Source organism: Lycium barbarum, chromosome 6 (assembly GCF_019175385.1).
Source record: "Lycium barbarum isolate Lr01 chromosome 6, ASM1917538v2, whole genome shotgun sequence".
Taxonomy (NCBI): Eukaryota; Viridiplantae; Streptophyta; class Magnoliopsida; order Solanales; family Solanaceae; genus Lycium; species Lycium barbarum.
Window position 1 is genome coordinate 13,875,914 of NC_083342.1, and position 22,447 is coordinate 13,898,360.

General features: G+C 32.3%; 1 protein-coding gene across 1 annotated transcript; it reads left to right on the top strand.

Moving 5' to 3' along the window:
- Window positions 1–576: 576 nt before the first annotated feature.
- Window positions 577–19,912, top strand: LOC132600827 (phototropin-1). Its single transcript, XM_060314235.1, is given in 27 exon segments — window positions 577–1,096; window positions 4,628–4,950; window positions 5,462–5,663; window positions 6,378–6,552; window positions 7,428–7,610; window positions 10,179–10,270; window positions 11,271–11,565; window positions 12,374–12,500; window positions 12,502–12,621; window positions 12,751–12,821; window positions 13,428–13,534; window positions 14,309–14,358; window positions 14,452–14,556; window positions 14,771–14,830; window positions 14,920–15,009; window positions 15,321–15,397; window positions 15,535–15,619; window positions 16,127–16,207; window positions 16,564–16,667; window positions 17,121–17,170; window positions 17,612–17,718; window positions 17,832–17,954; window positions 18,186–18,237; window positions 18,370–18,482; window positions 18,605–18,745; window positions 19,447–19,542; window positions 19,632–19,912. Coding segments are annotated over 25 exon segments (3,021 nt in total). The 5' UTR covers window positions 577–1,096; window positions 4,628–4,632; the 3' UTR covers window positions 19,540–19,542; window positions 19,632–19,912.
- Window positions 19,913–22,447: the final 2,535 nt, after the last annotated feature.

Consider the following 22,447-nt stretch of genomic DNA (forward strand, 5'->3'; position numbering starts at 1 on the left):
GAAACATTTATATATATCTAAGAGAACACTATAGAAGGCGTTGAGAGGTGGGGGAAGAGACAATGCGTTTGAAATGTCACTAACGAGACTTGTTTTTCTACTTTCACTAGGGAAGTCATTTTTCTTATTTTTAAGGAACTTATTTTCCAAGAAAAAAATTTCACAACAAGAAAGTATAGAAATGGCAACAAAAAATTTAATATTTGGCAACAACTTAGTTTTATTGTTGGCCAATAAACTTTTTTGTTGCCAAACAATTTAATTTTGTTGCTATAATATTGATTATTGTTGCAAAAAGTACTTTTGGCAACAAAAAAAAAAGTTGTTGCACGTCGTTGCAATAACAGCTGTTGAGAAAAGTTTATGCAACAATTTTTTTTTTGTTGCCAAAAGTACTTTTTGCAACAATAATCAATCTATGGCAATAAAAAAAAAATTGTTGTTAAATAATCCTTTTTCTTGTAGTGTTTTGACCAACCAAAAATGATAAAATTAAAAAAAAAAAATCCCCATACCAAACATGCACACCCTTAAAATCTTTTGTCACTATGACGTACATTTCAAATCCAATGTACAAAAATATCTAAGCCCACAACTCATCAGTGGAACAATCACTGCAAGTGAGAGACTGATAGAGTATATCAGAGAGAGAGAGACCTAAGCAGAAACAAGAATTTATATGCTAGAAAATTGATCTCAAACATTCTTCTTTTATTTCTTTTTTTTTCATTTTGATTCGAACTATTTTTGTATTGTGTTGATGATTGGAATGAAGGCATAGGGATGGGTGTATAGCCATGTGAAAGTCTAGGTGTATAGGCATGGGAAAAAAAATTCTTCATGACAATCATTCTTCTTCTTGCTTTTCTTTTTAATTACCCTCTTCTTTAGCATTTTCTGCCAGTAAAAAGTTGTACACATAACTTTTTGTCGAAGCTCAATATTTATCTCTTTTTATATCATTGGAGGCTTCTTTATTTATGGAGTATATAAGATCAGCTTCTGTGTAAAGTCTGCAGGATATCTACTTATACTTAACTCTGCTACTCCTGCTGAAATCAAGGCAAAAGCATCAGTATCCTACTTTTGTTTCCAGGTATGTACACTGTGTTTTCTTCTAGGAACCTTTTCTTTGGTGAAATTGACTACTCCATTTCAGAGGTTATAGGCTAAAATACAACTATTAATCTGCTTAAGTATTTTTAGTAAGGTGCATGGAGACATTTGGTGTTGCTAATAAATAATATAAAAATTAAATTGTTGATTTTGAGTACTCTTACTATACTATATTCCCTTCGTCCCATAATAAGTGTCACCTTAGCCAAAAACACGCGTATTAAGAAACCAATAATGCAATGTGAAGTTTACCAATTTACTCCTATATAATAAAAATAAATTACTTTTACTATTTGATTAGAGTATGCACAAGAAGTAAACCTTTTGACATTGGGAATCCAACAATACCAAGTTACTATGTGATTTTTTCAATCATCATTTAGATGTAATTACTTTATTGTCTAAGGGTGGAATTGGAAAAAACTAGTCAATTTATGTCTTGATTTCCTAAGGTGACACTTATTATGGGATACAAAAATTGGCTAAGATGACACTTATTATGAGACGGAGGGAGTATATGTTTTGGTGAATACAATAATATTCATCAACTACTGTGGATCAAACCTTTAGATATAATAGAGAGATTACGTACACCTTGTGGGACTGAAAGTTTGACCAGCGCCAGTAGCGAACCAGGAATTAAATTTTGTTAAGAATATTCAACATTTAATGTGTATGTAGCAACAATAAGTAACTACAGTGTAGATATACGTCTCAATCTCAAACAAGTCAAAATTAACTATATGAATTCTCATTTCCTCGTTTAATGTTATGTAAAAAGGTAATTTAGCATTTAATTTCACCTATATACGTAATATAATTTTCACCCTTATAGTTCCGCTCAGAGCTAGCCAGGTGCAAAGAAGCAAACCGGATATTTTATTTGAACCATTATTCCAAAGAAATTGCATGCCTGCTTTGTGTTTTGCTTATATTGTTAGTTCATAGTTCTTACCCTCCCATCAAAGCTTGACATACTGGAGTATAAATGTTGTATTGCCATGCCCCTTGCTTAGTCCCGCTATTTGGTTTAGGATGAGCTTGGATAGGGGTAAACTTGGAAATCTAATTATACTGAAAGTGAAAATATCGTCAAAATTAAATGACTTATTTATTCCATCTCTTACCGACTCTTTTGTAATAACTTAATATGTTAAATCAATGAGAGATATTACATTCTATCTTCTGCACGAAAAGCACTAAACTTAAGATTTTTGGTAAGCAATAAGCACTTCACTAAGTATTTGTTGAGGTTAATATTAGTCCAATGTCATTGTCAAGACAGCAAAGGTAGGGCTATAATGCTTTAAATAGCGAACTACTGGACATGTAATAGAAGTTGGAACTAAGTTTTGTGTTTTTTAGCAACTTTTAGCTGTCCTTATTGTTGGACTCTTTGGTGAATTCCCTGATTTGCCCTTCATTGACAAAATTGCCCCTCCAATTGTGAGGTGCTTAAGCGTTCTTTCCATGAAGGGTTCTTTAATGGACACATGCTATTTGAAAGTTAGCATTTGAGTTTCCTACTCTGCCCTTAACTCATGTCTTTATTCTTCCTTTTTTTTTTTTTCCTACCTGTTGTGCGTGTTATGTTTGTGGAACTAATGTAAAGTCTATTTCCTATACAGAAAAGTGGTCTGATTACTACTGATTTAGGGTCTTTCAATTCGCAGCCTATATATACATGACTTTCCTTAAGATTTATGTATCCTTATAAATACATCTTTCATTGAATAATTAAAGAGAGGAAATAAGATCTCTTTCTTCCCCTCAAGGATTTCCACGTTAAAATTGTTTTTTTTTTATTTGGTTATTATTGCTCAAATTGTTGCTGCTCATAACAATTCGGTACCCGTATTGGAATTTGACTAAATCTGAGTTCCACCGGAAAGTCCCACATTGGAAGCATATATAATGCTTCCTAACAAAAACAATTTCATATTCAGAGCTCGAACCTGAAATCTATTCAATAAAAAATAGAGTAATTATTCACTCCACAACTCTAGTTGTTGGTGACTCGTCTTATTCACCCACGTAAATCTCATCCGACATAATCGTCTTGTTATTGTCATACGTACCTGTAAACAAAATATCATTTTCAAGCTACCAAGTCTTGCTCAATTTCAGTCCTCTGTCACACGGGCCATTCAACTGTTATTAATATCTTAGCTATGCTACAATGACTTCTAATCTGTCCATGTATGTATGTATAGTTACTGTGTTCTATTTTACATCTTGTTCTTCTTTCCTTATATTGATAAATTTTAACATTCGAAAACTACTTAATTTGCAACATTCATTATTTATTCTTATCTTTTAATGATACTTATATATATATATATATATATATATATATATATATATATATATATATATATATATATATATATATAACATGACATATTTAATGTCACAATTTTAAAAGGTAAACGTTTAGCATGTTTGATATGTTTAATTTACTTGTCAAAACTCTTTTTTTTATTATTAATTCTCGAGCCCAGTCAAAATACTATCATATAAGATCAATTAACAAAGAGAGTATATAACTTTATAAGATCATAATTATCATGAATCTTATGTAACACAAATTTATAAGTTGATTTCATTGTAGTTTAGTTTCTGTATGCTGACAGCTTATCTTTCTGCTATATTGTGTATGACGCTTAGCTTATTAAAAATGAATATGCATTTCTATATTTGAAGTTGTTAATTTTAAATTTTTTATTTTATCCTTAATTATACTCTTAGGGGTTGTTTGGTTGGTGTACAAGTTATAGAGTAATTATAATCTCGGAATAACTACAGAGAGTAAATAATGACGAAATTATTTAATTGATATACTATATACGTTTGATTTATTAAATGGAACATACAAAATATAAGATAAAACATATTTTAGTCTCACATTAAATAAATAGCGATAAACTTCTGTTTGGTTTGAAGACAAGTTATGTTGGGATTAGATATACCGAAATTAGTTATTCTGTGATTAGTTATCCTGCTATTATTTCTTATTAGTTTGTTGTACTAAAAATAATATCCATTGCATGATTTCTAAGAAGAGGCTATTTGTTTACAAAAGTACTCTCCACCTTATTTAGTAGAAAAAGAGTTCGAGAAACCTCAATGGTAACCTTGTCATTTTTATTGTTTATTCAGGGATAACTAGTCCCGATACTATTATTCCACCATCTGGTAGGAATAACTTAATCCGGTGCTATTTGTAATCATGATATAACTTATTCCAGGATTAATAATCAAACAAGGGATAAGACAATACTAAAGATAAGACAATACTAAAGTTTTATCGCATGACTATTTATGCTTATCCAACGTACCAAACAACCCCTTAATGATATTTTTAGCGTGTGACCATTTTTTTTCTTTATTGAACTTTATGTCCAATGAACATGCTTGTGTTAGTAAATGAGATAAATAGCCTGTATATAACATCACATTGAGCACACATATATAGTGTTGATACAGACATGAAAACTGTTCTTATACGCAGATATAATGGAGCAACAAAACAAGCAATCTCCTCTTATACCACCACTACCCAGAGATCCAAGAGGCTCATTAGAAGTATTCAGTCCTTCAACTTACACTTCCCGGCCAACAAATGCAGTTTTCCGATCACAGCCTTCATGGAAAAATTGGGCCACCGAACAGCCCATTACAACAAGCAGCAGCATCCCCGAGGAATCATCAGAACCAATTGCAATTCCCGAATCGAATAATGAAAAAGAGGAAATTATTACGACTTCATGGATGGCAATCAAAGATGCAATTACTCCGATGCCAACGCAATTGGCTTCTCCGGTTAGTCAGAAGGTACGCGAAGGAGAATGTTTTATTCATAAACTCATTAATTTTGAATGTTCTGCAATCTCCACAATTCTCTTGTTATTCTCGACAATTCAAAAATACTAGCTAGCAGCATCTCTATATACAATATTTTTTCAGTTTCAAAATATTTGTTTTACTTTCCTTTTTAGTCTGTTTTAAAAAAATATATCTTTTTTTTTTACAACTTTTTAATTTTAACTTTTTACATGACATGTTTAAGACCACAAGATTAAAGAGCATTTTATTACATTCTACATGTCTTTAGTTACCAACCACAAGATTCAGATGTTTCTTTACTTTCTTAAATTCCGTATCAAGTCAAAACCATACAAATATTTTAAAACAGAGGGACTAGTCAGAAACCTACTTTTAACTCAAAACAGAAAAATTTATTTCTATATTAATTCTAACTATAAATTCCTTTTAAATATGAATTAAAATAATAAATTCTAACTAATTTTGATTTCCTACAACTTTGAATTATTTTTTTCAACAGAAGGCTGTGGATGAAAATGGTGGTGCTGCTCAGAGAGCGGCGGAGTGGGGCCTAGTGTTGAAACATGATGATGAGACTGGGAAATTACAGGGAGTTAAAGTTAGAACTTCTGGAGATGATCCTAATAGTAAAACAGAGACTTCCAGAAGGAATTCCGGTAATTCTATGAGGAGTTCCAGCGAGTTTTCTGATGATGGAGCTGGTAAGCATTTTACGTGCCAATTAATTAATGTCAGCATAATTAATGTCAGCATTACTAATACCAGCATTATTAATGCACCTTATTTAACATTATTCCTATACACCCTAGCCAAACGTCCCCTTATAGTATATGCTTATGACATATGTGTAAAATACTTTTTGGATATGTTGCAGGTTGTTTTACACAATCACGTGATAATTAATGTTAAACTGTGATAACTGAAATTACTTATACGAAAAGCAAAGTAGACTAATAACACAAGTATCTGGCCATTAAAGTATGTTCTAAATTTTATCTGCAGTACAGTTATACGTGTGTTTAACCAATCAATAAATATGCACCCATTTTTAGAAATATGATTTTCACGAAATTATAATTAATTAAAACATATTCTCACAGTATTTATCACTTAACTTAACTAGATGTAGGAGTCCCGCATCGAAGGGTTAATGGATTCATGAACTCCTTATATATATATAAGATCTTGTCAATTCTTTCGAATTAATTTTTGGGGTTGAGTTAGGTCGATATTTTTTATTTATTTTTACTTATGTATCAGCTGCGGATAAAATTTTACATGTTGATAATGTAATAAAAGTACTTGAGCAGCAAAAATGTTACTATGAATTTTTTTTACTTCTTTTGCAGGTTGAGTCCCTTGAAATTTATTATTAATATGTTTTTAATGAGTCCCTTTTGTTAACTAAAATTCAGGTAAAGAGGGGGGAATTCCAAGGGTATCAGAGGACTTGAGGGATGCCTTATCAACATTTCAACAAACATTTGTGGTGTCGGATGCAACAAAACCCGATTACCCAATTTTGTATGCAAGTGCTGGATTTTTCAAGATGACTGGTTATACATCAAAGGAGGTTATAGGCAGGAATTGGTAATAATCTTATACTTTCCTCCGTCCCACTTTATGTGATACAGTTCGGAATTCAGGAGTCAAATTTCTTTATTCTGACTGTGACTTTGGACACACGATCTTTAAGTTTTTTTTTTTAAAATAATTCACATATTTATAAACAACATAAAAAGTACTATAAGTCATAATAATTAATAATTTAAAATATTTAAAGTGTACACGAATAAATCGTAGTAAAAAAAATTCTTGTTTGACTCTCGAAAAGCAAACAAATACTCATGTTCCAAAATGGGTGTCACCTGAGCGAAATAAATTTGTCTAAAAATAAGTGTCACCTTAGGAATTCAAGACAAAAAGTGGCAAGTGTTTCCAACTTTACCCTCAGTATTAAAGAAATAATCCTCTTTAATATTGCTTCATTCTCAAAAAACATCTAATAAATAGAGATAGCTTAATAAACTCTACATTGTATTTATTGATTTCTTAATGGGCACAATTTTTTCTAAGGTGACACCTATTTTGGGAAGTAGAAAGTATCATAAATTTGGAAAATATGTAATCCCTCCGTCCCATTTTAAGCGTCTTACTTTCCATTTTGGACTGTCCTAAAACGAGTGTCTTTTTCTATATTTAGTAAGTTGACAATTCAAACATCCTACATGGCAAGTTTAAAACTACAAGATTCAAAATACTTTTTGCTACTTTATCCATTTTTATTTAAGACCATAAGATTTCAAAGTCACCATTTATTTTTTAAACTCCGTCTCAAGTCAAACTAAGACACTTAAATTAGAACGGATGAAATACTTTATTTCATATTTTATTTAAACTGTCGTAATATTTCAGTAAACTAAAAATGAGAATTTTGTTTGTTTCATTGTTGGTTCGGGTTTTAGTCGGTTCATGCAGGGTTCGGATACGGATCCTGAGGATGTGGCTAAGATCCGAGAAGCATTGCAATCGGGTTCAACTTATTGTGGAAGACTACTAAATTACAAGAAGGATGGGACCCCATTTTGGAATCTCCTCACCATTGCACCTATCAAAGATGATGCTGGCAAAGTTCTCAAATTCATTGGGTAAGTAAAAAGTCTAATCACTTTTTTGTTCTTTCCCTTAATTATTGATAACAATTGCAAATATCTAAAATGACACTCCCTCCGTCCCATAATAAGTCTCATCTTAGCCAATTTTTTTTATTCCATAATAAGTGTCATTTTAGGAAACCAAGACATAAATTGACTAGTATTTTTCAATTCTACCTTTAGACAATAAAGTAACATCTAAATGATTATTGAAAAATCCACATAGTTACTTGCTATTGTTGGATTCCCAATGCCAAAAAATTTACTTCTTGTGCATGCTCTAATCAAAAGATAAAAGTAATTTATTTTTATTATATAGGGGTAATTTGGTAAACTTTACATTGCATTATTGATTTCTTAATATGCGTGTTTTTGGCTAAAGTGACACTTATTATGGGACGGATGGAGTATATATATATATATATATATACACATACACACTCCTATTTCATTATGTTATACTATCTCCTTACTAGTTCTTTAGGGGAAAAAATGATACATTTTTATATTTGAAATAAAATTAACCTTTCCATTTTATTCTTAATGAAAACTTTTTATAGCCACACAGAAATATGACACGTGTAATAATATTATGATATGTTTAAGATTAAAAGTTTTAAAAAAATTCTTTATTTTTTAAACTTCATACCGAGTTAAACCACTTCGCATAAATTGATACTAAGAGACTAAGTATATACTTATGAAACTTAAATTTTATCCATTGATAATGTAGAAGAATATTTGCATAAGTCTAATTTGATAAATTTCGGCTACTCATCCTTTTTATTCTTTTTTGGGATGGAGAAGCTTAAGGGAAAACAATGAGAATTGAACTCATACTTTTGTTGTGTAATTTTCATTGCTATTACTAAATAATGAGTCTTGATGGTATCAATTCATAATTACATACAGATTTTACTCTATATATATTTTTTGATTAGTGGCCTAATTTTATGTCAATAGTTAGGAATGGGTTTGCGGAGATCTACGAACTCTTGTCTCTTTTTGGCAGGTATCTTACATGAATAAAATTCAAATTGAATGAAATTTTAAGTTGTCATGAGAAATAACCAATGTACCTACTCTTCTGTTAAATTAAAGGTATAACTACGGGTACATAAATACGTGTTTCTACCAATTTACAGAATACTAAGAAAAAGACAACAAACAATAATTTGGAGAATAACATACTTGAATAATGGTCCAATTTTTTTTTTTTTTATTGGGGGTAAATTATAATGGTCCAAATTATAAATGTTGAAAAAGTGTAGTATGTACTGTGGGATGAAGAGGGTTTGTTCCCTTATCTCTTCGACAGTTCTTGCTTTTTCTTTGGTAACCAGCTGGACATTGTCCTCATCCAATCCATAGAAAGATTCATTTACATGATTAAGATGGGAAATAGTGGGCCTTAATAAAATGCCTTGTTCTGGACCCTTTGATTGGGGTGCAAATGTTTTTCTGATAGGGAACCAATTTTTGCATGAAGTAGCATTTCACTATTACTTACTGTTCCCTCCGGATAAAAAAAAAAGAGTTCACTTAGCCTTTTTTTTTATCAAAAGAGTTCACTTAGCAAATCAAGAAATAATTAACTTTGTTTTTCCATATTTTCCCCTATTAAGTGTTATATGGTCAAATCCCAATCTCTATTTAATTAGGGGTAGTTTAGTCAGATTACCTATTTTTGTTTAGAAGTTAGTATTTTTTTAAGGGGTGTGTAAATGGCTAAGTGGACTCTTTTTTTTTTTAATCCGGAGGAAGTATTTCACATCCTTTTTACTTGTCAGCTATTGGAGTCATTAATGCACCCATTAAACTTGTTAGATTCAATTCTCCCTCAACTTGAATTTAATTTTAAGTTTAGAAAGATATCATTCTTTCTTAAACGAAAAGGAAAATGCATTACATAAAGTAACTACATTTAATTTTTCACATGCAAAAAAAAATAGTGAGCAGTTAAATTTAATTTTCCACATGCGAAGAGAGAGAGAGATTGAGCGATAACTTAACTCGTAAAGTTGCTACTTTAATTTATCTCTTCACACCAAAAGGAAAACAAAAACAAAAAAGGTAGAAGAATAGAAGAGTACCCCACACACATGTACAAGATATGCCAGATACTTTGTCAAATCCAAATTGAGTATTTTCTAATACTGTGAAAGAAGTAAAAAATTATGCAATCATGAATAAGCTAAAACAAAATGAAAGGGAAAAAAAAAAATACAGTAAACAGATACATTCTCATTACATGATAGCTATCTATACTACCCCTAGGAGTTAAACCGTAATGCACAATTTTTCAGCGTTGCACCTTACAGTGTGCACGCACATTTTCCTACTTAGATTTTATTATTGAAATAGTGAAATAACTTATTATAATACATTTCTCTTCTTAGATTGCTCATGATCAGATAATTCTATTTTATGTGTTTTTCAATATATTCAAGAGTTTATGAATAAACATATCCTACAAGTAATATTGTTATATGATAATTAATTGAATACATACAAGTTTAAACGAATTAATGCAATTGAAATTAATAATAATATTTTTGGCAGAATGCAAGTGGAGGTAAGCAAGCACACTGAAGGCGCCAAGGACAAGATGGTCCGACCCAATGGGCTTCCAGAATCATTGATACGCTATGATGGTATTTATTTATAACTTCTTTCACTCTTTCTTAACTCAACTAAATACATTATATTGCTTTCATATTGTATATTGTTAAAAAAATTACAATGCATATATATATATATATATATATAGTAGATCATAATTTATTTTGAAGCTTTAAAAAGTATTGGATTCGTATCTCTATTTTTGTGCACAAGTTTTTGTACTTATTGACTTAACTAAAAGACATTTTAGTACTCCTTTTAGTTTAGGAACCTTATGAACATATATACAGAGGCGAATTCAGGATTTCAAGAGGATGAGTTCACCTTAATTTATTTATTTTTTAAAAAAAAGACGCAAAGGTGCATTTAGTAAGGTTCAATCCCACAACCTTAAGAGAATAAAGGTAGCACTTAGCCAGTGCTTCATTCAGTCTAGTTAGAGCATGTGTTCCTTTAGTTAATATTTGATATACTTTACGGATTATATAATAATAATACACCGAATTTAATTGGGTGACTATGTGTTCACGTGACCCATTTTTTATACCTGGATTCGCCCCTCCATATATATGGAAAATTAACTTAAATAGTAGGCCGCCCAAAAGATAACTGAATGATGAAGGAGACGCCAGTGTAGAATTTGTTCAATAATTAAGACTAAATGAAATGTTACGTTTTTTAATATTTCTCTTGCTTGCCACCATGGAAATCTTCAAACTACCTTGGCATTATATCACTTTATGGTGTATTAAAAAATCTTGAATTATATATACGCTTTTTTAATTATTTATTACGTATTATTGTTGTTACTACTACTACTACTTATTATGAGTTTTAACACTATAGAGTAAATTTTGCATTATTAGGCCACTTAAAAGATTACTACTAGTAATTGTTCATATATAGTAAGAAAAATTCGTAACTTGAAAATAATAAAAAGTTTCCTGCTACATACAATAGGTTAAAATACATTGATAATATCAATAATATATACTATAAGTTATCCTAATACTCTATGGTTTTTTATGGCAGCTCGTCAGAAGGAGATGGCTAGTAATTCAGTGAGTGAGCTAGTGGAAGTAATGAAAAAGCCAAGTAGAGCAAGAGCACTTAGTGAATCGACAAATAATCGACCTTTCATGATGAGAAAGTCAGAGGGAGATGGAGAACAGGATATTGGTATCGGTACTTATAAGGTAAATTTAGTTAACAAAGCTCCACCAAGACGACATTCCCATGCTGGTACAAGGACAGCCATGCAAATGGAGAAAATTAACGAAGTTCCCGAAAAGAAACCTAAAAAATCTGCTCGTCTATCTTTCATGGGGTAATACTTCTGTTTCCATAATACATAGTACTCCTATTTGAATTATGATCTAAGTTATATACGTTAATAGTTCAAAGATTTTTTTTTGCATTATAAGTGTAGTTGTCAACATTTCTACCAAGCCGTACTCGTCATTTACTTATAATTACCTTATGAATTCAAGTTTTGTAACTGACACTGTATCAGGTTATTAATAAGGTAATTACACATAAATTTCTATGATAAGCCTTAATTGGTAACTTGACAAAAATGGTACTGTGTATAATATATAATCATCCTTACCTTATAAGTGACGTCAGCGGTAGAGCTATGTATGGTGAAAGGGTTCAATTGAGTCTCATTTGCAGGAAAATCGTACTATGCATATAAGTAAAACTAAAAAGTTCGACTTTTAGGGTAATGTTTTTTTTAGTTCTCTTATAAATTTCTGGCTCCGAGTGACCTAGTTGTATTTAAAAAAAAATTACACTATTTGTACCAAAGGCAGATCCAGCATTTAAACTCTGTGGGTTCAATCTTACGATTTTTAGTATTAAACCCATTATATTTTAAAAGTTAGGCGTTCATATCTACTGTATATTACAATTTTACTAATTTTTTACCCCTAAATTTATGCTCCACCTCGAAAGTTAGGGGTTCAATTGAACCCCCACTTAACAAGCTAGATACGCCCCTGATTTGTACCTACGTCAAATCAATTGAACTCTTTGAATTAAACTGTATATAAATGTATATAAACGAGTGTATGCATGCACGCACGTTCAATATATAAATGTAACATTACTTTATATGGTGTAACTGAGTACAGGATTAAGAAGAAAAATCGTTCTAGTACTACCACTGCTGATGATGATTTTGAGGCAAGGATGACTATGGATAACGATGACAACAACGACGATGATGATGATGAGAGCGACAATGATGGTCGCCCTGATAAGTGTTGATGATAAAGTGAGGAAGAAGGAAATGAGGAAAGGTATTGATTTAGCAACGACTCTCGAACGTATAGAGAAGAACTTTGTCATTACTGATCCAAGGCTGCCTGATAATCCCATTGTAAGACTTCATCTCTCTTTTTAATTCAAAAATCATTATCAAATGCATCCACTTGTTGAATTTTCTTAGGTCCAAATTGATTGTAATTATATATGTATGATGTTGTGGCGTTTGTGTTTGAAAAATCAGATATTTGCATCGGATAGTTTCTTGGAGCTGACAGAGTACAGCCGTGAAGAGATCTTGGGAAGAAACTGCAGGTATATATACCTTTCTTTGAAGTTTACACTGTTATGGAGTAAAAAGTTTTAAAACCCAAAAAGAAAAGAGTGAAATAGATATTGGCTAGCCACTATAAATATTTTTGACCGAGCAACCAAATATGTAACTTCCCAAAAAAAAAAAATGTCTTCAAGCCCAAATAAGTCGAGCTGATGTTAGTCCCAGTCAAAAAGAATACTATATACTTTAAAACTACCCAAAACAGTAGTCCCAGTTAAAAAGAATACTATATATTTTAAAACTACCCAAAATATATAGTAGTAATTATGTTATAGTCAAAATACTTTTTAGTTATGATTATACTCCGTGAAGACTTATAGTTCTAATTTCTTACTAGTGGAGTAATACCTGGAAAATATAGTGCCCTTCATTTTCAAAATGATGGGGTGTTAGATAACACGCAATCTCAAGAAAAAGTTTGTTGATAATCATAGTAAAGCAAAAAAAGGAAACAACATATGTCATAATGTCACATATATGAGCTTAGTAGTGCTGTCTATTTTGGCTTCCTAAGAAAGATTAATCACAATTTGTTCTTCAAATAACTCACTCTTTGTTGCTATTTGGTTTTGCAATTGTTATAGGTTTCTTCAAGGTCCAGAAACTGATCCAGCTACTGTAAGAAAAATCAGACAGGCAATTGATAATCAAACTGATGTTACTGTCCAGCTTATTAACTACACCAAGACTGGTATGTTTTCCATAAATTTTCCATTTTTCTCCCCATTTTATCAAAGACAAATCAAACTTATTATATGTACTGATAGTCCAAAGAACTTTTGTGTTGTTAGTTTAATTTAACTAGTTATAGTAGGTTACTTAGAATTCATTATATTGGTTGGTAGTGACTACTTGTTGAATAGAGTTAAGATGACTTGATTGTATAAATATTTCTTTCATCGTCAGTGCATAGAACTTACACTCATTTTTTGTTTTTCAAAAAATAAGACATAGAAGGGATGGATATATCCATTTGAAGAATCCAGGATTTTACATGGGTGCAGGGGTTGCATTCAACTCTTTGTGACAATACATGCAGAGCGTGTGTGTATATATTTCGATGTGACGGAAGGAAATGCCTAAACATACATCCTCTGGATGGATCAACCAATTAAAATCCCTTTATGGTAGTTAGGCAGTGATTAATTTCATGTAAGAGCAATTTAAATCAAATAAAGAAAAAGTCTGTTTGCTCAAATTTAGTAACATATCATTTGTTTCTATTTCCCTATTGAACTTAAGAATGTAAGTCCATTCTACTTGAAGAGATAGAACGAATTTATTATGTTTGCTCAATCAAGTTTCCCCTAAAATTATTCTGTTCAGCTTAGTTTACTCTACTTTGGTTGTTTGACGTCTGGATGTCAATGAGGGACATCCTGAGAATTATGGATTTTTTTGTGTCATACAAAAAAATGCAAAGTATTTTATTGTTGAAGCAACTGATATTCCATATAAAATTCAGGCAAAAAGTTCTGGAACTTGTTCCACCTGCAGCCTATGCGTGATCAGAAGGTATGTATCAAGATAAAAGTGCAGCTACTCTGAAGGAACTGTACAAAAACTTTCTTAAAATCCTTATCCGGTGGCTTTTGTGTTTATGAACAGGGAGAGGTACAGTACTTCATTGGAGTGCAACTAGATGGGAGTCAGCATGTAGAGCCACTTTACAACAGTATTCCCGAGGAAAAGGCAACAGAGAGTGCAAAACTGGTCTTAGTCCTACTCTAATCTTCTTGAGTTGCCTTTATTTTGCATAAGTTTCAACTATTCTTTTCGGTCAAGTCTCATAGAGACATGACAGATACACAAGTACTCATGAATGATCACTTGACGATCAATATTCATGTTGGATGTGTCATATTTGGTCTTCAGTTTGATTGATGAGGCCTATATTGACAATGATTTTCATTTGGATCCTTATCAGGTGAAAGAAACTGCTGGAAATGTCGATGAAGCAGTTCGAGAGCTTCCAGATGCCAATTCGGTCAGTCCAAAATATTGAACATGACTGTTTAAGGCTATTTATAGGTGTTGAATTGTACAAGGCTCACAAACTTCTGAATTTACCTGCAGAAACCCGAGGATTTATGGAGAAATCATTCAAAAGTTGTTCAGCCAAAGCCTCACAGGAAGGACAGTGCACCTTGGAAAGCAATGCAAAAGGTAATAATAAAATTTAGTTTACACTCATCATTCCCTTCCCATACACAGGTATATATGTGCACATAAAAGTGCTTGCTCAGAAAGGTGATTATGCAATGTTCTGTCTGGATTAGTGATCCTTCAACATTATGTGCTCATCTGCCTTGTTGGCTTTCTGAGTTTTTTAAAATTGTGTGAAGATCAATATTTCCTAATCCATTGTCAGTATTATAGTAACTCTGTAGCCTAATTTTTATATTCCCCTGATAATAGTTTTAGTTTGAGGTTTCACTGCCCCTTTCAATCATCACTGAGAGGTTTGTGAATTGCAGATTCTGGAGAGTGGAGAACCGATAGGATTAAAGCATTTTAAGCCAATTAAACCACTGGGATCGGGTGATACTGGCAGGTACATTTATTAGAAACAATAACATGGCTGTTCCAAATGTAGAGTGGATCAAGTATTATAATATGTTGCATACAGTCATCCAAAAATGAATGTTTACGTTCTCTTGGTTAACTGGGGAATAACTTGTCGACATGCAGTGTGCATTTAGTGGAGCTTTGCGGAACTGGCCAGAATTTTGCTATGAAGGCAATGGACAAGAATATAATGCTTAACCGAAACAAGGTAGGGAGTTAAATAGCTAGATCACACATGTTGCAGCAGCTTTATATATTAGAGATTATGCTGTTGTTGCCACCTTTGTCAGTGTCATCTACAAAGTTATGTAGCCGTGTAAAACTTGTCATTTGTTACACCCCTACGCATCTTTGCAAAGAGAACACTTTGAATCCTAACTCTAAACCAGTTTTCGACTCCTTTTTTCGTAAAAATAGTTTGTGATTTGCCTGTGCTACAGATAGTGGCCCTTTGAATTTACAAAATACCTGCTCTTTACATCTTACTTCTTCAATAGAATTTGGTTTTCAAGTTTATGCATCTTATGGAATGGCATTTCTCTGTTTCTCAATTGTTTTATTCGTACGGAGGCTACACAATATCAATAATTAGATGTGATGGGCACTATGCAAATCTTGACTCTGGTATATATGAAGCTCTGTTGCATTCTAATCTGTAAACTCGTACTCTCTCATTCTTCTATCTTTAATAAGGATCCTTTATATATTTTTTCAGGTGCATAGAGCTTGTGCAGAACGAGAAATCCTAGATATGTTGGACCACCCTTTTCTTCCGGCACTTTATGCATCTTTTCAGGTTAGATACATGAAACTTGATGAGATGGATCATAATTCTGTAGTTGCCATATGTTCAGAAAACTGTTGTGAGTAGGAAATGCAAGCGCACGTAGACTTGAATCCTCCAGAGCATTTGATGCTTCATGAATTTAGTGAACTGATAATATGCACCTGAATATATATAATTTGTTGGCCAGGACATCTGAATATACTTACTTTATTGTGTTGCCTTTTCCATTTTAAAACCGTGCGATGAAAAACTTAACCACCCTTGTTACTTCTGGCATAATCTACTCTCTCTCTCCCTCTTTAATAAATGTGTACGTTTATGGTAATATTTACAATTTTGAATTGTTGAATTTTACTATGTTTCAGACCAAAACCCATATCTGTCTAATAACTGATTACTACCCTGGAGGAGAGCTGTTCATGCTTCTAGACAGACAACCAAAGAAGGTGTTGAAGGAGGATGCTGCAAGGTAAAACATATATATAACCAAATTTGAAAAAAGAAATAGTCTACAACTATACCTATCCGAGAAGCATTCTGAGATTTTGATCTCATATTCACATGGTCTTTTGAACATTTATTGATATATTTTGTTTTGATGCTTCTTAGCCAATTTGAGTCACTTAATTCCTGTAGGCAATGGTATCCAATTTTCTTTTTTTCATCAGACATCATACTGGACTAAGTATACAATTATAACCCATAACTCACACCAGAGTAAGACTGAAATGGAAATTTTTGAGATAGTCCCACCAGAAATAAGTCTAGCATGTGCTGGAGGATGGTCCCTATTTTTTCGTTCTTTTTCTTTTTGTCTTCTTCATTAATATCTGTAGTTCAATTTCCGTAGATGGACAATATTACACCAGCTTAACTTTGCTACACCAGTATCCGGTGACATAAAACTTTTTGTTTTGTGCAGGTTCTATGTTGCTGAAATAGTGGTGGCATTGGAGTACCTTCACTGTCAAGGTAGCCCTTATACCCACATGTATTATAGATACAATTAGATCTTAATGATAAGAAAGTCTAATGTTCATTCTTTTCTAACTACTCCAATCCTACCAACTTTTGGACTAACATGATCAAACAGTTTTCTACACCTTATCAATGAATGAGGAGAACTCTTGTTCATGAATCAATGTTTGATATATCTATTTTTTACTTTCCGTTCTTTCTTTCAAGCAATATGCCGATATCCACCATTCCCTTTGACTTTAGTTGTATGAAGCGATTAATGTTCAATAAGAATAGTTATCGTGAGTGATCTTTGAGTAAATGCGGCAATCCTGTAGATGGCATATCAATCAGAGCAAACAATAGTATATGTACTATTTATCGCTTTCGTCTGCAACATATCTAAAGAGTTCAAAAACCCATCTCCATGTATCCTGAGTTATCTTTTGCCAACAGGTATAATTTATAGGGATCTGAAGCCTGAAAACGTCTTGCTACAGAGCAATGGGCATGTATCTTTGACAGATTTTGATCTTTCTTGCTTGACGTCTTGCAAGCCACAGGTACACTTAACTCTTGCCAGATTTACAAAAAAACAAAAAAATCACGAGGTGACTTTGCAAACAAAATTAGTAACTAATGAATGCCAATACACTGTTTTTGGTGGTTTGGACAGCTTCTACTTCCAGAAATCAAAGAAAAGAAAAAGCATCACAAAGGTCAACAGAATCCTATCTTCATGGCTGAACCTATGCGTGCATCAAATTCTTTTGTTGGAACTGAAGAATACATAGCTCCGGTTAGACTTCTTCTTTCCCTTCCCAATGTGATGTTCTCATTGTAGAAAGGAGCGCTAGATTGTGATCAACGTCTGTATTTTAAATATCGTGAATTCTTAAATGTCGCACTGTGAGATTTTTCTCAGAAAACATTACTTTTTTTCTTCCACACCTAATAGTTTGTATTATATGTCAAGTTGTTATTCATGTATACCGTGCTCTTTAACTATTCTTTTCGCTTTATTTAACAGGAAATCATAACTGGAGCAGGGCATACTAGTGCAGTGGATTGGTGGGCTCTTGGTAATTCTTTACAAACCGTTTGCTCTTTTGAGTGTTGATACTGCTAACTGCCTGATCCTTCAATATTCATTGAGAACTTTTTACACCATGCTTCTTTCTGTTATTGTTGATGAACAAATTGTCGTTTGGCAGGCATTCTTTTGTATGAAATGTTGTATGGTTATACACCATTCAGGGGGAAGACAAGGCAAAAGACTTTCACAAATATACTGCATAAAGATTTAAAATTCCGAGGAAGCATACAGGTATGATCTTTCAATCTAACCAATTTAAGTGCCTCGATGATAGATAAACATATTTCCTCTCGTGCGAGTGCATCTTTTTCCTCCAATTTCTAAAACTGTCTGTTTATCCTCTCCTTTTCCAGGCTAGTCTCCAAGCAAAGCAGTTAATATATAGATTGTTGCATAGAGATCCCAAAAACAGGTTAGGAGCCCATGAAGGAGCTAACGAAATCAAGCAGCATCCATTCTTCCGGGGTGTGAATTGGGCGTTAATTCGTTGCATGGTATTGTTATAAGCTCTTTCTCTAGCTTGTGAATCTTTCTTCTTTCATCATATGTATGAAAACAGCTACCGTTTCATGTTATTTGTTGTGTGACAAATATTCTTAAAATGTTACAAGTCACATGAATATGGGGGCACAGTGACATACAATTACTGAAACAAGCCTGTGAAGGATCTAAATCAACAGTGAACATAGACAGCAGTGACGAATTTTGTGGACGGTTACTTGTAATCATCATTTAGATGACCTGATAGTATAAAAATTCTTCTCCTCTGTCGTTGTATAAAAGTTAAATTGTCATTCAATTCTTGAAAGAAAATCTTTAACCTAAATTTTCCAAATATAGTTCTCGTCCCCTCCTCTCCTCTCCTCCGCCTCCTTAGATTTGGCTCCTCCTAAATTTTCCAAACTACCTATTGTACCAGGTAACCTGCCTTATTTTCAAGATTACAAATCTCACATTTTAAGCTGGCTTACCTATAGATATCCTTTAGGAGACCTCATAGTGTAAAAAAATTGTTACAGGACGGTGTGTATAACTTAAAAATCTTCTTGAAATGACATGTTTGGTTCTTTGCTTCAAAGTAGAACCATGTTGTGTGTGTGTTTGTGTATAGGTTCATAAGCTGTTGTTTGCTATTTCATATGTGTTTGTATATTTCATCTACACTTGAGAATAACATGTGAAACATATTCTTCAGAACCCTCCAAAACTAGATTCTGCTCCTCTTTTGGGAAATGAAGCAAAAGACATCAACCCTGAGATGGAGGATTTACAAACAAATGTTTTCTAAAAGGTACTTGTATTTGTTTTTCTCATACATCATAATTCTACATTATCTATAGTTGGACAATAAGATATAATATATTAGTCAATCTGCTGCAGATATGAATTTTTTTATATCCCAATCAAATCAAGTGCATGAGTGGAGAAAAGTGGTCCTCAGATCCTCCCTGCAACAGTTCACTTGTTGATTTTTGTAAAGAAAATTATGGTTTCTCTTTTGCTTTTTCCTTTGATGGTTCTTGATATTTGTGTTTTTTTTTTAGTTTTTGTATGCATAGTTTGGTTGTTTTGTAATCCTAATTCATGAATTCTTCGGTAGATGTTGAGATAAATTAATTTGTTAAGCCTAATTTTCTTAATTTAGCTCATTATTTATTCCATCCGTCGGAGGATTTACAAACAAATGTTTTCGAAAAGGTACTAGTATTTCTTATTCTCATATTTCATTAGGTTAGACTGTCTACATCACAACCTTTGGGTGCGGTCCTTCCCCAATCATGCTAACAATCATGCTAACATGTGATGCTTTGTGCACCGGCTACCTCTTTTTATTTATTCCATCCGATGTCACTTTCTAATTTAATTCAGATTAGACAATTATCAGATTGAAAGATGCTTGTTGTTTGTTGGTGGATCCACCATCAAGTGCATGCTGACTGCCTCAATCTATGATATATATATATATATATATATATTCTTGTTAATTAAATGATCTAACATGGATATACTAATCTTTCTTTCAAATTTTTAAGATACATAAGAAACTCGATATAAATGACTATTAACTCATTATATATATATATATATTCTTGTTAATTAAATGATCTAACATGGACATACTAATCTTTCTTTCAAATTTTTAAGATACATAAGAAACTCGATATAAATGACTATTAACTCATTGCATGTTGTGATCAGTATTCAACACCTTAACTTGATTGATTGTACCTTCTAATATGTTCTTTCTACTCTATCATGTATATAGAAAAAGAAGCAGCTTGCGTTAAAAGTTTAATTATCAGCGGAGAAATATGTGGAATTGGAAAGGACCAAAAAACTAATTTTAACTTGATTAAATTCGAGAAAATCGGATTTACTTGAGTATCATTCATGGGTATTATTAACAAAGGCATATTTGCTCAATTTCGCATACTTTTAAGGGCATATTTGGTCCATTTACACTTATTAATCCTCTAATAGGTTAATTGGTGGGTGTCGTTAAATTAACGACAAATTTAGACCAAGTATTGAACGGTAAAGCATATTCATGCTAAAGTATTAATGACAGGTATATCTGCTCAATTTTGCATAGTTTAAGGACATATTTGATATTTTCTGTTGATTAAATTTTGCTAACAGCTCTTTGATTTTTAAAATAGCTTTTTGGTTAAATACCGCAACAACCAATTTTAAATTATGTAACCACTCCTCCCCATAAGTTCCTCTCTGTAATAGCTCCAACAATTTGGCCTATAAAAGCAACTATCTTTTTGAGTTACCAAACACTAACTAAAAAACTCTCATTTTCTCATTTTTTCTTTTTCTCAATTATATTTGTGCAATTATTTTTTGCAAATTCCAAACTTCTAGCCGGTAGTCTACGTATTTGGAGTGTTGTGGAACCTCATTGAACGCTCGGTCAATCCGATTTGCATCCTAATCAGACCGAAATCTCTTTCAACGCAACGAATCACCATGACACAACTTATTAATTATTAAATCTTTCCAATTTTCTATTTATTCATTCAATATTATATCTGCTACTATCTGTTGTTTTTTAAGCGAATCTACTAGGTGGGTGCCTAGGGCTATTTTTTATTAATAATAAAAAAAAACCTCAAAGAGAAGAGTACAAGTAAGGGGGCTAGGTCTTACCTTACTAATCCTAATGAGGTAACGAATCTCTACTATCTGTTGGTTTTTATACTTTGATTGTCGCATTAATTCCTGGTAGTTACAGCTCCTTTTTCAAACAGTTTTATCATGCTTTTTTGGCCATGACTTTTTACACTTCTTTGAGTTGCTTGTCCTTGCGCTGAAGATCTACCGGAAACAACCTCTTTACCTCACAAGGTAAGGAGGGGTGAGGTCTGCGTACAATATACTCTTCCAGACCTTACTTCGTGAGATTTCACTGGATATCTTGTTGCTGTATTCATTCAATATTATAATGCTTTTTCAACATTATATACAAATAGGTATCCATAAACGAGTCTTCTCTAATATAAGCCTCGGTTACCTTTTTACTGCGAGAAAATAATAATAGTATTACTGTGAAGAAAATCTTGGCCTTCTGAGTGATATAATTATGAAATTGACAGATTTAAATATCTTCACCAAATTAACTATTTGATAGTTAGACGTCACAATATCTTGAATTTGACGGCAAATACATTTACTCCAATATTAGAATCCTCGCAGAAGGGGAACATGATACTGCCGAGGTAATAATCATGTGTCCTAAATGCACTTATTTCCAATCTTTTCTTAGTTACTTTTATTTTTATTTTTACCGATTTGATTTAAAACCATATTCTACTTAAAGAAAACAATAAAGAGGGTAGGGGACACCTATAAAATAAGAATTGGAGGAGCAAAGAATTAACGACTTCGAATAATACAGCAAATTCCCTTGAGAAAATGCAAAGTATCTCGTGTAGTATGACTCACTGTGCACATATTCATTGTATTTTTCTTTTAGTTAATTACATTAAACACTTCTGTAATTTGATCCAGTTTAAAAATTATTGAAAAATGAAAATAACCTTAAGTAAATAATACCTACATAACATTCTCTAGCATTATTATAACAATACACACGTTACCAATAATGGTCGTAGTGGAGTGGTAGTAAGTATACTCATTCATCCTTTATTAAAGGTATTGGGTTGGGGTCCTATGAAATTGTCTTTGTT